Source organism: Macrosteles quadrilineatus, unplaced genomic scaffold, assembly GCF_028750875.1.
Source record: "Macrosteles quadrilineatus isolate MER2022 unplaced genomic scaffold, UCM_ALF_1.0 Scaffold_1__1_contigs__length_201487025, whole genome shotgun sequence".
NCBI lineage: Eukaryota > Metazoa > Arthropoda > Insecta > Hemiptera > Cicadellidae > Macrosteles > Macrosteles quadrilineatus.
Window position 1 is genome coordinate 103,567,553 of NW_026542594.1, and position 17,913 is coordinate 103,585,465.

The following is a 17,913-nucleotide window of genomic DNA, read 5'->3' on the forward strand; positions in this document are numbered from 1 at the left end:
CCTTTAGTTTTGAAAACTTGACGAGTTGAACAATTACAGATTTACAACTTCCCATAGTTGGTTACTATGTGACTGTGCTAAATTTCATGCAGATCGCTTCAGTTGTTTAGGAGTATGCAGAAAACAAAAACGGAGTGTAACATAAGAGCTTCGCTCACCCCACTCAAAAAAGTTACATGAACAAAATATTACTTAGATAGTTGACAATGACGTGGTTTGACAGGAAAATCCACATGAAAATTGGTGCAGCTAACCCTTAAAGATAACGAATCTATGAGGAATAACCCCTAAATTAACTTTTTAAGTTGCGTACTATGCCAGTGCAATGAAAGGGGACAATATTTTGTCAAAGAAAACATTTGACATAAGTGATTTACATATTTATTTATACACTTTCATAATCATATAAATACAAAACAAGGAAGACTAGTAAACACACAAAGTGACACATAAGCAATAAATGCAAGGCAAACGTAATATTTTTGTTGACTGTATAAATAACTTTTATATACATCCAAATACAACTTTATGAACAACCTATAAAAACGTAGTTATGTTTGTGAAATTTATTACATATAAGCTTAATCATACTATATTTTAAACTGACTAAACTTGGGATATAATCCAAATTATGTCTTTGTAACAGTTTCATCTGAAAACATTTGATCTTGTATCAAGATGTAAACCAGGGACATTCTATGTTATGAATTTTATAAGATAAAATTATTTGAAAGGAAAATGACAATTATACACTTTCTTATTGAGTTTTGCTCTGTAAAAAGAAGGCATATTGTCATTAGGCCTACAACAAATGTATTCCACTGTAAAATAGTTAAGATGCATATCCGTACCGTACTAATCATATCACAGATTGCTTTTCGGTAACATCTACAAAAATCACAACAACCTATAAAAAGTTCTACATTTTAACTACACAAAAAAGTTCTATTTAAAAGTGTTTTAAATTACAAATACGGACCTATCATGATGTTTCACCACTACCTTTTCAGGCAAAAATGAACTGTAAAATACACTGTACAACATGAATGTGTATCTTGATTAGTTTTCATGAAGATGATCTATTGGTACACATAATTAGGAGAAGCACATATTGATCAGTAGTCTTACACAACAAAGGAACTTAAGATAATATACAGTAGGTAGTACATAAATAATAGCTTATCACTCGTGAAATACTCTGACTTTCATTTTTTTTAGAAAGCTCAAAAAAAAGTTAATACAATCTTAGCACTTTAAGATCAAATTTATCAACCTTACATAAATCAGAGGTGAGTAATTAAAGTGGTTCTGTTGAGGTAATTAAGTTTTCTGTGGAACTACTTAAGATTTTTCCAGTTGAAGTAATCAAGTTTTCCGATGTAGTTGTCCAGTCATCTTCGGTAGGTAACTGAAAGGTTGTGGTCGGTTTATCAGTTGTGGTGATTTTAGGTTCTTCATTGATGGATATCTTCGGCTTTGCAGTTGCATTAGAACTAGTTGACCCTCCGTCTCCCAAAAACGGTTTGATCCAACTGAAGTATATGTAGACTAGCAGAATCAAGGTCAGTATCACAGCCAAGCCAAGAAGGATGAGCTTTTTCTATAATATGAAAACATTTTGAGTCAAAAGAAAAAAACATAAAATCACCCCAAATGTGGTAAATATACATTTTATCGTCTATTTATTGATGGGGGAGCGAGGTGGTCTAGTAGTAGAGCGCGGGACTTCGGTCCCCGAGGTCCTAGGTTCAAATCCCACCAATCCCCAATGGATTTTATCGAAGTGATAATGCTACGACCCCTTCTACAGCTAGCCTGAAGTAATGTGGAAACAATTCTGGTCTACAACATATAAGATTGGGAAAATAAAAAATATTTATTTGTGATTTGTCTAGACTAAAAGGATGGCTCAATTTGAGACGGACACAATGATAACAAGAAATCCTTTTTTTAAATTTTAACTATTTTGAAGCAGGGCTTTTATCTTTAGGAAAACAGGTATAACAGGGCTCCAGCAGTAGATAGAGCTCCTCAGGTTTCAGGTCTATTATTTAGTTCAACAACAATTATTAGTCATGATTAGTACTAATAAGAATTTCTAGTAGATTTAATACTTCAATACTTTTCATTGAAATGGCGACCATACAAAGTAGGTATTTTACGCCAAGTATGAATGGGGATGAGTGGCGCGATCTTGTAGTCTAGTTAGTGACTAAGGCCGACATATATTCCTTGGACATAGCTGTTAAATTAATTAATAGCTCATACAGCTAATGGCAACTAAGGTACCTACAGCTTATAGATTTAATAGTTGATACCAAATTTCAGACAAATCTGTCAATTTTTGCATTCTTTATTCTCATACTGGTTACATTAATTTACATTAGTGAGTTAGAGGAATAATCAAATGAGAATAGGCTGGCGGTCATAAAACTATTTAGTTTTTGTTCTGTAAAAAGAACATGAGAAAAAAAGTAATATTTTAAATTCTTAGGATTAATAATAATTTATAGGAAACATTGTTGCAGTCTAATAAATATTACCTTTCTTGCTTTGCCCTTATAACGTATCGCTTTCCTAGTCTGAACTTTGGCGGTTTCTACTGCTTCTCCCGCATCAAGAACATGGTGTTCAATGCTATTTATGAGATCACCCTGTAAAACATATGACATTATATAAAAACACAACTTGTCATTTTCCACAAAGAAGTCATATTTATTCTCCATTTAAATAACATTAGATATAAAGAGGTCTTATAGGCTTGCAATTACAGGGAAGGAAAAATGTGTTTTTCAATGAAATGTTAATAGTGTAGGATGAAGTAGATAAATTTGATCAAAATACATCCATAAACAAGGAACCTGTAATAATTTTCCATTTCTCCATAAGAATAACATGGAAATTTTAAATGTACAGCTTTTTTATTTTCTCCCTAACCTTTAATTGTACAACAAGTTTGGCGGTCTGTGACAAAGCCAAAACTCTTCGCGTCATTATTGACAGAAATTTGAATTTTAAAGATCACATCACGCATGTCTCCCAACAAGCAATAGGAAGACTGAGAGGTCTGTACAGGTTCAGAGGTATGCTGCCTGAGGCTGCAAAGCTTCAACTCATGCAGTCACTGATATTGTCAGTAGTCTACTACTGCTTCTCTATGCATATGGCAATAGTATCACTAAGGAAGAAGACATGTGCAGAATCATAGACAAAAATAATTAAAGATAGACTGTAAGCCGTGCAGTAGTTACCAAAGGTTGTGGCGCACACCACTGGGAGAACCTATGGTAACTGCAGCACAGCTGACGGTCTGTATTTAATTCTTTTTGTCTATGGCAGAATACAGCGAATTCAAAGCTCAGTAATCAGATTTGTATTCTGCCTTAAAAATTTTGATCATGTTTCTCCTTTCCGTGAAGTAGCCAGGATGTTACCCATGGAAGCCATGTGCAGGTTTTTGGCATGCTGCGTGACTCCCAGGGTACTGACTCTCCATGAGCCTAACTATCTTTGCGAGAGGCTTTCTGTCCGGGATGAGATCATACAACATAGGACACGTCATGGTGGGAGGCTTCACTTTCCAAGGGTCACCTTGGAATTGGGAAAGGAAAGTTTCTCATATTTCGGACCCACATTGTACAACGGACTACCCAAGAGCCTAAAAACCGTTGCATCCAACAATACCTTTAAGATTAAGTTTAAACAGTTTTTAAAAGATATAACTGTTTATAGTTGTAAGTACAGTAGTTTAATGACAACAGTTGTTCTGAAAAACTCATATGTATCAGAGAAACGCTGGCTAATAAAGACGTTTTTATTTATTTATAACAATGCTTCATTGCTTGTTTTTTAAGAACTACATGGTTCGTAATAATGGTTGTAATAAACACTGGGCAGTCCCATGTTTTAAGGGAAAAAATAAAAAATTTTAACACTTTAAAATCCTATAACTTCCCATGACGTTCCCATGACTTGTACTTGCTGGTTTGTAAACTTATTCAAGTTTACCTAGCTCTACACATACATGCCAAATTTCATCAAAATCGGAACAAAATTAGTCAAGTTATCGTTTTTACAGACACATGTGATATGTATTATAAATTAAATTAGAGTTTTGTCTGTACAATGCTCAGAATCAAAAACTTTTATGTTTTATACATTTTGTTTTTCCTAGGATGTCAGGTACGAGCCCGGAATTGTTTTTCACATTACTTCAGGCTAGACCTAGGGGTTACGGCAATATCACTTAGATCAAATCCATTGGTGAATTGGCGGGGTTTGAACCCGGGACCCCAGGAACCAGAGCCCTGCACCCTAACCACTAGACCAGCTCTCCCCAAAGCTGGTCAAGTTTTATACATTAAAGAAGCCGAAACAAGTCTCATCTCAATTTCTGTCTGTCTGTCTGTCACGGCCCAAGAGCCATTTTACACAGCCTTCTCCTGAAAAACGATAGTACCTATCAAGATCTATTTTTCACTTGATTGGCGTGAGTGTATTTAGCTATTATAAATATATAAATATATGGCCTCACTACTTTGTAAATTACAGATGTTTAAAACCCCAATTTTGTGCAATTTTTGTTAGGTTTTCTCATAATCATCTATGAAATAACGAACAGCTAGAACGATCAAGATTTTTTTCTAGCTGTCACTCATATGTTTACATTGAAAACGCATTTGAGTAAAACATTTGATGAGCAAACCATCATGAATTGTTTACGCTTTAAGATGTTTATGTATCAATATGCCGTGGCCTGTGTGTTGTAAATTACTAAACTAAATCGTATTTAGTACTTCATTTCATAAAGTAAGCCATCATTTCAACAACATTTTGTGTCATCTTCAGACTAAGCCAATATAAATTGTTATGATAAAGTTAAGTGACACTAAAGTATATGTACTTTGCTTTGGTTAAAGCGTAGCAAATTCCCTAATTAAATTCTGTATTTTTGTGTGTATGTCTGTTGGTAGCGCATATTTCTGTGTTCCGTGCGGACAGGACAAGAGCACCTTTGATAGTGAAAATCAAAATTTCAACCGGAATGTTTAATGGTGAGGTTGAGGTAGTATTTTAACTACTTTTAACCATTGTGGAAAGTAGCTTTCAATTATAGGCCTAGTTTAGGGCTATGCCTCATAGATCTATAAAGCATTTTGTTTTACTTGAAAACTGTCAAGATACTGTATTTGTTTTTATATATAATAGTTTGGCCAGCATATCTGAAAATATGCAAACTAACTGCTATTCTTTGGTTTAAACTGACCACTATAAGATCCCCGTGCGTAGAACGGGCACACAGCTAGTATATTTATAAAATTTGAACGAATATTATCTTGGCCTCTGAAGCTATCAAAATGAAATAGTAAATCGGTCCCGGGTCTAGGTCTTTCTGTACCTCCTATGGTATTAGCTTCATACCTATAGGGAAAACTCACTAACAAGGATGGTACTTTAAGGATGCATTGCATAATATCTATTGAAGACACTTTTTATTACTTTAGGATTAATATCTCTTTTCCAGAGGTATTATAGGGGTAAGCTTCAGGGTTATATCTTTTTTAGCAAATTTCCCATAGGGAATAAGCTATTACCATAGTACTCATGGTAAGACCTGGACCCAGGACCGATTAACTTTTTTGTTTTGAGGTCCCTAGAGGCCAATAACACCATCCGTTCAACACCATCCGTGTCCGTTAGCACGATAACTCAAGCAAAAATGATCTGATTTTGATGAAATTGTATATAAACGTGTAAACCTACATTTATTAGAACGAATTCATGAACCAGCATGATCGGACTATGGGGACGGGGGTTTATGGAGGGTTTTATGGGGTAAAAATGGGGGTTTCCCATTTTTATTATGTTGAAGTGTTATTATGCGCCTAAGGGTTATGGAGAAAATTCCAACAAATTTTAAATTCCCATGTTATTCTTCTGTAAACTGTTGTAGTTTACTTGTTTATGAACATATTTTGATCAAATTTGGAAGATGCATTTATTTCTTACTAATTTATTCTTACTAATTATATTTCTTATTAACATTTTATAAAAAAATTTTTTACCCTCCCTGTTGCAGCAAACCTAAGTACTAGTTGTTAAACTAATTCTTTTTATGGAAAATGTGATATTTTTAAGGAGACATTTTGGTGTAAATCCGATCAGGCAAATGGAAATTTGCTTAGTTTGCAGGTTTGCTGCGGCGAGGTTTTTTTTTTTTAATTCCAGGTTCAAAACCTTGAATTACATTCAATTGCTTTGGTTGTTGTAGCATGTGCAACAACAAAGGGAATCTAACTTTAGAGAGTTTGAGAAGAGTTCCCCACCTGTTGCTCCACTAAGATAGCCATCTCTACAAACAAGTCCCGAAGTTCTGAGATAGACTTCTCAAGTCGGAGAAGTTCTTCATGTCGAATGTGGATGTCTTCTAACTGTCTTTTAGTTTCTTGAGTCTCTGTTATTATCTGAAATATAATTTGTGGTTTGATTACTAAGTAAATTTTGTCTAGAGTTAATCAAGGTTAGTGATTGGTGATTGATAGATCTAAAGTGACAAGGAAAAAACACCAGAACTCATATTTAATATAAGTTTAGGGAGACGTATCATGAAAGATTGTCAGTTGAAAATATTGTTCTAGAACTGGTGATGAAAACAATAAAACAGAAAATCTTCTGGTACGTTTTAGAATATCTAACTTAATTACTGCAATTCATCAATTTATTCAACAACTAAATATAAACATCAAAGATGTTATTGTAGAAGTATAAAAATATTGTTGAATAAATCTCAGTCAACCCAGCAGATGTGGTATGAAATGGAAATCACAGACAGAAAGAAATGAAATTTACATTTGTATCGAACTAATAAGTTCTAATCTGAGCCAAAACCAAGAAATTTCAACATGGTCATAAATATAAGCATTTTTATATTAGAGGTAGCCTACTAATATTTTCAATGCGACAGAGGTCGCAATACAATAATAGGTACATAAATGTTACACATAATATTTCACTAACAACTTTTGACTAGTAAGAACAAAAATGTAATGAAATAAGATCAACTCACATCACTATTAAATATTGAACCATAGTTGCCTTGCTCTAGCAATTCTTCTAGTTTCTCGTCCGATACTTCGGCTTTTGCTGAAACAAACCAAATAATTGATATAATGTTACAACAATAATTATTGATGTTATGGGTTATAAGTCTGAAACTAAATAAACGTAAAAAAAACATGTAAATTTAATTTACAAATAAATATTTTACAGTAGAGCTCTCTATTTTATTCACTTTTTACCAAGGCTGTAGGAAGTTTTTACACTTTTTGTAAAAGATTGGTCCAAATTCTCTTTTAGCAAATTTCCCTATAGGGAAGTAGCTATTACCGTAGGTGGCATGGTAAGACCTAGGCCTGGGACCCATTTACTCTTTCATTTCGATGTCCCCAGAGGCCAAAAACACCATTCGTTCAAATTTGTATATATATATGTATATATATCATATATGTGTCCGTGACCGCGAAAACTTGAGTAAATTTTTTCCGATTTTGATGAAATTCGGTTTGAAGGTGTAAGGCACGATAAACTTGAATGAGTTCGCAAACCAGCATGATCAGACCATGGGAACGGGGTTTTACTGTTTACTGGGGGTCTTATTGGGTAAAAATTGGTTTTTATCATTTTTGACCCTCACATACAAAATTTCCCAATTTCTCTCTAGAACTTTTTAGAGCTTAAAAAAACAAATAATTTAGTATATCAAAGTGTTTTTGTACGGTTATTAGTAACGGAAAAAATTCAAAGAATTTTAAATTGAAAGTTCCCATGTTATTCTTCTGGAGAATATTGTAAAATTTAGTTTGCATGTTTATGGATATATTTTGATAAAACTTGGTAAATTTATTTATTTTATACCAAGCTATTAATATTTTACTAAAAAAAATTGTTTATTAGTTTCCCTGTAACAACAAACCTAGGTACTCGTTAAACCTAATGTTAATTAAATAGATTTAATTTAAAATCAATTCAGGCAGATGGAAATTTGCTTAGTCGGCAGGTTTGCTGCGGCGGGGCTATTTTACTATTTGACATTAAATATTTTGCCAGAAAGCATACTTAATACATTAATACTTTACTAGTGTTAATGTTGCTCGAAATCGAGCAATCGCAAAGAAGTAAAGGAGTTAATTAAAAACAAATAACTTATTTAAGAACAAATATAAGTCATAAATTCCGATGGGTTTAAAAGAGTCAACACAAAGATTACGTAACTATAATGATAATACTCACAATGTACTTAACAGTTCAATATAATCAACATTTCTTGTAAATATTTTATCATTTTTTAAAAGCTGATCTGGCTTGTTTGTGTATTGTAGAAATTTTTCCCACTTATAGCCGCAATAGGTTGTCCATGTTGGTCTTTGTCAATGATAATGTATTCTGCATGGTATCACCCATTGTCGCCAGTACGTTTACAAATTTCAGTCTTTATTATAATAGCACCTAATAACCATTAACTACCTGATTTTCTGCATAACCTCTTTGTCACAATTTTACAATTAACATATGTTCTTCTTCTCACTTTTAATTTCTGACAACAGCTGGAGTTTCATAATGATGATTGTTTCCCTTGTTAATCTTATGGAGAAATACAAAACTTTAAAGGGCCCCAGGGCCTCACTCTCTAATTATTTCCCTAAAAAGAAAGTTTATTTATTTATTTATTTATTCGTACATACGGCAATCGCCATTTTACAAAATATGTTTGATTAGGTATACAGAATATTATTATACATTTTTCTTTCAAGCCGCTTACATGCAATAATACTACTAGATTCAATCATTTAAGTTGATTCAGTTGCAGGTACATAATATGACACAGAAATAACACAAAAATAGAGCATCAAAGACAAAATAGAACAAAGTGAATTTAAGAGCAGTGATGATATAGTTCATGCTACATGCTATGAAAATCATGCTATGAAATAATATAGTTCATGCTACATGCTATGAAAATCAATAAATACTACATGCCAAAGTGCATTCTACTGTACATGCTAAGTTTGTGCTAACAGTGTACGCTATGAAAAATCGACAAATAATTAACAAGGCAAAAATCCAAGAAAAAGAACAGGAATAACAATATTGACTAGCATGAAAAACAAACAAAGTTAGCTCTTCCTCTTAATGTCCTCCATGCTCAGCCACCCAAGAGAAGACTTGCCTTCGAAACTTTTGAAGGGATTCACCAAAGAAATCCAACTGTTGGGCAGAGTTTCCAGAGCGCAGCAGACATGGAATTACACTGTGGTAGGCGTAGACAGTCTGATGTGAGTGCCTGTAGAAAGGTTGTAGAAGGCGGGTTCCAGCAGGTACGTGAAGGTCTATGCAACGTAGAAGTTCAGGGCAATTGATATAACCATTGACAATCTTGAATAGGAATTATCAAGGATAATAGGAATCATCATTTACTGGTCAAGGGCCAGTCGTCTAGATGACAGCGGAAGGATATGGTGCTGGTTTGAAATTTCTTGTATATCCACATCAGGATAACGGATGCCACTTCTAACAACCACCAAACGCAGGAAACGTCTCTGAACTTTATTTAAGTGGTCACAATGCCCAATCTGGTGTGGGGCCCACACAGTAGATCCATATTCAACGATGGGACGAACTAAAGTCACATAGAGGGTCTTCAATGTTGCAGGAGATAGGGCATTCCGTGATGCGCGAGCAATGAACCCCAATAGAGAGTTTGCTTTAGCACAAATCTTAGTGATATGTACACCTGGATCCAAGGATGGTGTCATATACAAACCCAAGTCCTTAATCACTGTCACTCTACACAGGATCAAGCCATTTAAAGAGTAATCAAAGTTCAGCAAAGTTTTCGATCTTCCAAATGACATTACTTGACACTTGTCAGCATTCAGTTGCATAGCGTTTCTATCACACCACTGTTCTATCTTAACCAGATCTTCTTGAAGCTCTTGTTGTTGATGGATTGAAATAATCTCCTTCAAGACTTTAACATCATCGGCAAATAGAAGAAAGTTGGACACTAGGGACTCCCCAATATCATTTATGAATAGACCGAAGAGAAGAGGGCCGAGAAGAGACCCTTGTGGCACACCTGATGTTACGCTCACAACATTCTTCGAGAGTGATGATGCAAATTTGACTTGAAGGGTTCTGCCACTTAGATAGCTTTGAAGCCACTGGAGAAGAGGACCAATAATTCCATATACCTTTAATTTAGCTATCAGATGGCTATGGCTGACCCTATCGAAAGCCTTTGCGAAGTCCAGATACAGGCAGTCAACTTGGTGGAATCGAGAGATGGAGGAAACAACACTCTCACTGAAGACACAAAGATTGGTAGTCGTTGATTTCTCAGGGCGAAAGCCATGTTGCTGTGGAATGAAGACATTCTTGAATTTAAAGGATAATACGTCCAGGATAAAACTTTCAAAGACCTTAGCAATCACTGACTGAATCACGATAGGACGGTAATTTGTTACTTTAGATGTAGATCCGGATTTATGAATTGGTACGAGATAGCCAGACTTCATCGATTTCGGAAAAGTACCACCACTCAGCAGCTTGTTGAAATAAATAGTTAGATGAGGGGCAAGAAGATCGCTGCATGACTTCACAACAGCCGGAGTTATGCCATCCGGTCCAGGTCCCTTGGAGGCATCAAGGTCCTGTAGCTTTCTTTCAATCTCAGTAGCCAAGAAGAGACAGGACGAAAGGTTGATGTTGGATTCATAATTGTAGTCAGCATGGCAATCGGCATGTGGAGAGTAGATGGTCGAGAAATAATCAGAGAATAAATCACACATACCCTGGGGTTCATCAGTTGAGACTGAGCCATAATGAAGTTTACTGGGTACATTGTCAGTCTTTCTTAAGGAATTCATATGACCCCAGAAAGATCGAGGGTTCTCCTTGATGCTATTGTTGATTGTTACAAAAAACTCATTTTGGCAAGCGCTGGCAAGAGATTTGCACTGTTGTCTGATGACTCTAAAAGCTTCATAATCACAGTCAGCAAGAGAAGCCTTGTAGTTTCGGTGAAGCGATTTTATCCTTGAAATCAAGCGTCTACGTTCCGGGGTAAACCATCGAGGATATGTGGACTTATTTCTTCTTCTTACGGGAGAATTTTCCTCAATAGAATTTCCCATATCTAAACAAAACCTGTTGAAGTAGGCCTCAATGTCCGGACAGCTGGGGTCAGGGTAATTCAGAGACGCAAGCCAGGCTCTGACGTTGTCAATGTTGCACTGTCTAAGATCACGAAAGAGCATATCTTGCTTATCAACTTTCAAACAGTCAAGAATTAACTCGAATTCGAGGGCCGGATGGAAGGCTTCTTCGTGAAGTAAAGGATTAGAGGCAACCACAACATTAATTTCCTCATCCTGCTCAAACAACAAAGTTTCCTGCACAACTTCACGTTACGCTCTTTCCAATGACACCAAAAACATGTCAATCGGTTTATTAGTTTCGGAGGAGTAATTGTCACAAAAACCCTGCTTGCGCATAAGTATACAGATTCTGAAATGGCGAACATATAAATGTAGGTATTTTAAGCCAATGGAGATGAAAGTAGGATGAGTGGCACAATCTTGTACTTTTGTTGGTGACTAAGGCCGACATGTTTCTTAGACACAGCTGTTATAATATCTCATACAGCCAATGGCAACCAAGGGACCTACAGTATATGTGGAATCCGAACCACATTTTTGCCTTGTAATTAACAAATTGCTCTAATTATCAGGATAGCACTGCGGATCGTGGTAGTACTCACTAGTGTGGACTTTAATCCACACCAGGGAGTATCACATCCACAGTGCATGCCTATAAATATCCACAATTTGTGGCCTCCAAGTGGCTGGGTTACAGGACGACACCAATATCCATATATAAAGCCCAAAGTACCCATGAACTTTTGAGAAAACTACAAGTCACACCACCATAAACCATATATTTAAAATGTTCGTCATGGTCATGACGAGAAACCTTGCGCAAAACTATCCATTATTTCATAAATGGCCCTGGTCGTAATTGCTTTAGCTGTAGCCTACTTTTGTGTGTTATTCTTTCAATTTATTACCTTACTAAAATCAGGTGTGATTATTTGTTTTCCTACAGTTACCTAACAATGTACATGTTCTCTCACTGATTTGAGAAAGCAAAGTGGCTAATTCGCTCATCAGTGAGACAATGTTAACATTGTCTCACTCTAATTACTTTGTCTCACTCCAGATTTGCAACGTGAATGCACGAAATAGTAACATGCAGGCAACGTCGTATGCGCGCGAAATACGTTGGCAGCACTGGCTGTAAATCAGCTGGTCAGCTGTTGTACTGTTGTATTTGTTACTTCACATTAAATATTATATTAAAAGTTCACTTCTGTGTAAAAATAGGTTATGTTTCTTCACCAATTTATTTGTTTTATGGTAACTGTAGGAAAAGTATAATGTGCAACTCGAGTTCAAAGTACAATTGCCTCACTCGAGAAACCATTCCTCACTCGCCTACGGCTCGTGAGTAAGGATTTCTCTCGAGTGAGTCAATTGCTCACTTTTCTCACTAGTTGCACAAATAACTATTTTATTACTGTATTCTGTTTCGTTTATTTCAGCTTAACTTAACCAATCAATAGTTTTTTTTTTAATACTTTTGAAGTCAAACGGGTTGAAACCGTTAACATTAATTAGTAATTAGCAATATTAATTAGTAACTAAATTGAAAAATTTTACGTAGATCCAGAATCAATTCTCCTAAAAAACTAGCAATATTCTGGTTTGAAGGCGAGCACTAAATCCACTGGGATACCTAGTAGCCATCGTAAAGTTATATTCGTAATTATTGCTACCCTTTTGCATAAACTCTAGCTTTGCATTCATATCCAGTAAGCTTGACTCGAGTCACAACAAAAGTCTTTGTTTCGTTCACAGTCGAGTGAGTGTCACCCAGAGCGGAACTTGCCTCTAAACCATAGCAGCCAGAGACTGTTATTTTCATCTGTCAGATATTGAAGAGGTTTGATGTAGGTGAATGACATTTGACATTTCTATTTTTTTCTCTTAAAATTATGATTATACACAATACTTTTAGTAAAATAACCGATTCCTAGTTACCTAATCACAATGAATTTCAATCTATGGCAGAGAGAGAAAATATATTTATGATGAATTTTCTTACATGTATGTTGTTGTAACATTGGTTTTAACCTGATATAAACATTATTTATGCCAATTTTCTTCATAGTCATTTCTTTAATAAACATGAAAACTATAAAAGCCATTGTGACAGTTAATGGACTTTTCACTCACATAGCATAGCTAATAAGTAAAACAGAAGAATGGTCAATATTCAATAAGGTAGGCTAGCATACCTGGCGCACGGAATCGTGCACAATCTAGACATAAGAGAAGGATTTGTATTGATCTTTTTATTTGGCATTTTCAAGTTTCTTGGTTTTGTTGTTAAAGGTGGAGATAGTAATACTGATTGAGTTCGCATTTTTCTTTGTTTGTGAAAGTCAGTAAAAGTTCTCTTTTGATTAATCGACGATAACCTAAATTATAAACTAAAACCCCTCGTTCCCACCACCACCCCTGGCTTAAGTCTGGACCTAATTTGCCAGGCCAATTCCCCATGAATATCTTCTTTCTTCTCAGGCTTCAGCCACTTCCAATCCTCGTCCAGACACATTATGTGTCCAAAAGCCTAACAGCACGACTCCCTTCCCCGTACCGCCCTGAGCAATAGGGATCATTGGGATTAACTCTAACCTTTCCTATCCCCTTCATGGGGAAATTTTCATTCCTTTATTTTATTAGTTTTTGTTTGTTTCATTTTCATATTAAAGCCTTGTATCCCTGGTTCTTCTATTTCCCTAGCTACTTTCCTAACCGTCTCAATTGTTTCCTTGTCCCTCATCAAGTTTTATTTTCTCATCTCTAGACCTTTCCTATCCAAAAATACTTCTTCCTGTTCTCTCCTATTTGCCTCTTGAAGAAGACAATTCATAAATACGTGACTCCTGGTCTTTATTTCTCCCCATCTACAATCTTCCTCTTCCACTAGGTTAAACCTCCATAAATTCGCCTTGAAATTTTCCATGTCCTGTGACAAACTGCGTTTCATAATGGCCCATCTCCCAATCTTGTTCCAGTCTCTTTCTGATATTTGGCATATATCAAAACCTTTACCTTTATTCCTCACTCTGCTCTCAGCGAAATTGCCACTCATCTAATGTCTCCTCTCTTCTGGCACTCTTGATTTCCGATGTAGTCTTGCCTTGTCCTACCTTGTCTTCTAAAATCCTAATCCTTTATTCTTCAATGAGCATGTCAAGCGGTATGGCTTTGATTAAAACCCTAATCGTATCATGGCATACCGTGTTGATGATTTCCCCACTTTCAACAAAACTCTTCTTTGCAAACTCAAAAGTTTCCTTTTCAATATTATCTTCCTAGCATCCTTACCCCAGAACACTCATCCGTACAGCATTTCTGGCTCAACACCCTTTTTACTGTGTCATCAAATGTTTCCCAGTCTGTCTCTATTGGCTCTGGCCTGTTCTGCTAATTTCACGAAGACTCCTTTTATTTTTTCGCACATTCCCTCCACATGTTTTTCAAAAGTAATTCCTTTACCTACAGTCCCTCCTTAATCAAGCCTGACGACATATCAAGATTCCTAATCAACGCAACAATAGCGTTTTCCAGAAATTTTGGGACCCGCCCATCCAATCTTCTTATATAATAAAATATTCTGGAGATGAAAAACGTCTGATCATTATTCTTGACTCTTTAGCACCTTAAATAAATAAATATAGAAGAATGCAGGTGCATTCCCTTACAATAGATGAAACTGCATTAAAAAATATTGTTCCTTTGATGTTGTTCACTCATTAAATAATATCCTGTTATTAAGTTTCAGTAAAATAACAGTCTTAAAAATCACAACAAATAGTGTTACTGAAACTGCTGTACAGTAAGTTGACTTTTAAATTCATTGAAACTTTAAAAAGGCGTTTTGCAGTGAAATACTAATTTTTAAATCACAAAAATAGAGTAGGCCTACGTTTTTATCTTTTCAAAAAATCTAATAAATCCTTAATTTCTCCTTAATTTATCTAATATCTCCATTAATTTCAATTTGAGTATAACCATCTGTTTCAAATATTACAGTACGGTCCACGAGAATCTACAGTTGAGGGAGGAGCCTATTTACCACGTGACATCGAAGGATCCAATGAGGACAGTGGGGTATTGCCAAATCTAATAATACAAGATGATTTGAAAATAGTGTTTAGTATATTTTAATTAGTGTCGAAAAGTTGTGAACGGGTGATGTTGCAACAACGCGCTAGTCCAGTCTTGGAGTCTTGGTATTGGCTGCCGCCAACTGCAGACTCTCGTGGTCCCTAGTATAGTGTAAATTTCAAAGTATTCATCTGTTCAGATGTAAACGAAGATTTACTCCATAAGAATAACATGGGAACTTTGAAGGCCACCGGTGGCAGAGACCTGATGGAATTTCAAAGATTTGTTGTTTGATGGCAAATCTACAGGCCGCAACCTATTCAATGACACCTTTAACACGGTCATCGGATGCGTGGAAGCTTCAAAACAATTATCACAAAATTCATGTTGGCCTAAATATATAGAATAGATGAAGGTGCAGGTGGACATTTCCTTTTTTTATTTCTCTTTACACAGTTAACCAGTGCCGCTTTTATAAATGGGCCCGAGGGGCGTTTTGGGTTTGTTCAAAATTTCAATTGTATTATTCAAATTCATATTCAAATTCAAAAAATCTTTAGGTATGAAAAAGTATAATCAAAGGTTTCTAGAATAATCAATACAAAAATTAACAATACTTCCTACAACTCATCTAAAGAAGCTTTGTTGATACATTCATATTAGTTTATTTATTTAAGAGGGAGGTTTAGAAATTCATCCAGCGAGTAAATTACTTCCTTAATTAAATAAGCTTTCAGTTGTCTTTTAAATTTAATTGAATTTTTTTCTTTATTAATATTTTCTGGGATTAATTTTAAAAACTGTTCACCAACACATATGTTGGTTTTTTTCATACAGCTTTGTCTGTGCTGATTTTGCCTTATAGAGTTATTTTTTCTAGTGTTATAATGATGTGTTGGTTCGTGAGGGACATCATTAGGAATTTTGTTCTTTGTACACAAAATGACGTCAAGAACATATTGGCCATAAACCGTCAGTATTTTTAACTGTTTGAAATGTTCTCTGGCCGAATCATCTTGATTTAATTTCAGCATTACTCTTATAGACCTCTTTTAGAGTCTTAACATACCATCCAAATTTGCTGCTTTTTTTGTTGCTCCAAATAAACAAATACCAAAAGAAATATGAGAATGTATGTAAGCAAAATAAATGTTTTTCAATGTTGTTAAATTACAATAAAAAGACATTTTTGAAAGCGCATGAATTCCAGAGTTCATTTTTGTCAAGATCTTGTTTACGTGTTCATTCCAATTAAGGTGTTTATCGATAGTCAGGCCAAGAAAATTTGTACTTGAATTTGGGATCAATTATGTGGGCATCAAACACAATCATTGGTTCTATTTGACTTCTACTTTGTGGAGTTTTAAATGTAATAAAATTGTTTTTTTATAGTTTAATGTTAAATTTTGATACTTTAAGTAATCTCCAAGGTTTCAAAGTTCTATGAAAGCAGCCATTTCCGTTTGTTCTATTTTAGGTGTTGAAATGAGTAAATTAGAATCATCAGCATACAGGCATAGTTCACTGTTAGGCTTACATGAAAGTGCTTTGTCCATGTCCTTAACATAGCCAAGGCCACACTAAAAAAACAGGCCGTAATGCTCGTCTAGCATGACGTCACGATAGAAGACGGCAATGACGTAATGTTTGCCGATTGTGATCAGCTGCTTGTTTTCATCGAAAACAAAAATATAACCTTAATTACGTCATTGCCGTCTTCTATCGTGACGTCATGCTTGACGAGCATTACGGCCTGTTTTTTAGTGTGGCCTTGACATAGCACAGGAAAAGCAATGGACCAAGAATAGACCCTTGCGGAACGCCATATTTTATTGTCTTTATATCTGATTCTGTCTTAACGATTTTATTGTTTTTTCGATGTGTGATTTCCACATATTGAGTTCTATTTGTTGGATATGAATGAAACCATTACAATGAATAATTTGATACTCCAATAGTTTCTAATTTTTTTCAAAAGTAAAGAATGTTTGACACTATCAAAAGCTTTAGATAGGTCCATGAATATGCCAATTGTATTTTCACCTTTATCAACACGGTCAATTACTGACTCTATAAATGATACAGCAGCAGTAACAACTGATCTCCCAGACCTGAACCCATGTTGATTACTATCCATCAAATTAAATTTTTCAAGTTATGATGTAAGCTGACTATTAACTACTGGTATTTTTTCATAAATTTTGGAAATGGCTGGTAACAACAAAACAGGGCGATAATTAAAAATATTTTTTGTGTCATCTTTTTATGTACTGGAATGACTTTTGCCTTCTTTAATTGATCTGGAAATATACCCGTAAGGAAAGAGGAGTTATTAAGTGAGCTATAATTTGGCTTTTCTCATATTTTATACTCTTAAGAAGTGTAACAGGCACTTCATCATGGCCACTGGAATTTTTATTTTTTAATGATGATATAACTTTTTCCACCTCCCTCTTATCAACAGTTTGAAAATTAAACTTAGGCTTTATTGTCCATTCCTGAACAGATATAGCTTCTTCATATCTGTTATTTTCAGTTATAACACATAAGATTATAACAAATAAGATAATACATGGCACCTTACTGTTATAGTCTGGCTCTAAGTCTTTTATTATGTCTA

General features: G+C 35.0%; 1 protein-coding gene across 1 annotated transcript in view; it reads right to left on the bottom strand.

Moving 5' to 3' along the window:
* Window positions 1–365: 365 nt before the first annotated feature.
* LOC129002604 (syntaxin-1A-like) overlaps window positions 366–17,913 on the bottom strand; it is an 85,017-nt gene continuing 67,469 nt past the window's right edge. Inside the window, exons 6-9 of the mRNA XM_054430577.1 lie at window positions 7,067–7,143; window positions 6,327–6,464; window positions 2,544–2,654; window positions 366–1,600 (exon numbers count right to left, since the gene is read on the bottom strand). Coding sequence (XP_054286552.1) covers window positions 1,298–1,600; window positions 2,544–2,654; window positions 6,327–6,464; window positions 7,067–7,143 — 629 coding nt within the window. The 3' untranslated portion in view covers window positions 366–1,297. The remainder of the gene's footprint in view (window positions 1,601–2,543; window positions 2,655–6,326; window positions 6,465–7,066; window positions 7,144–17,913) is intronic.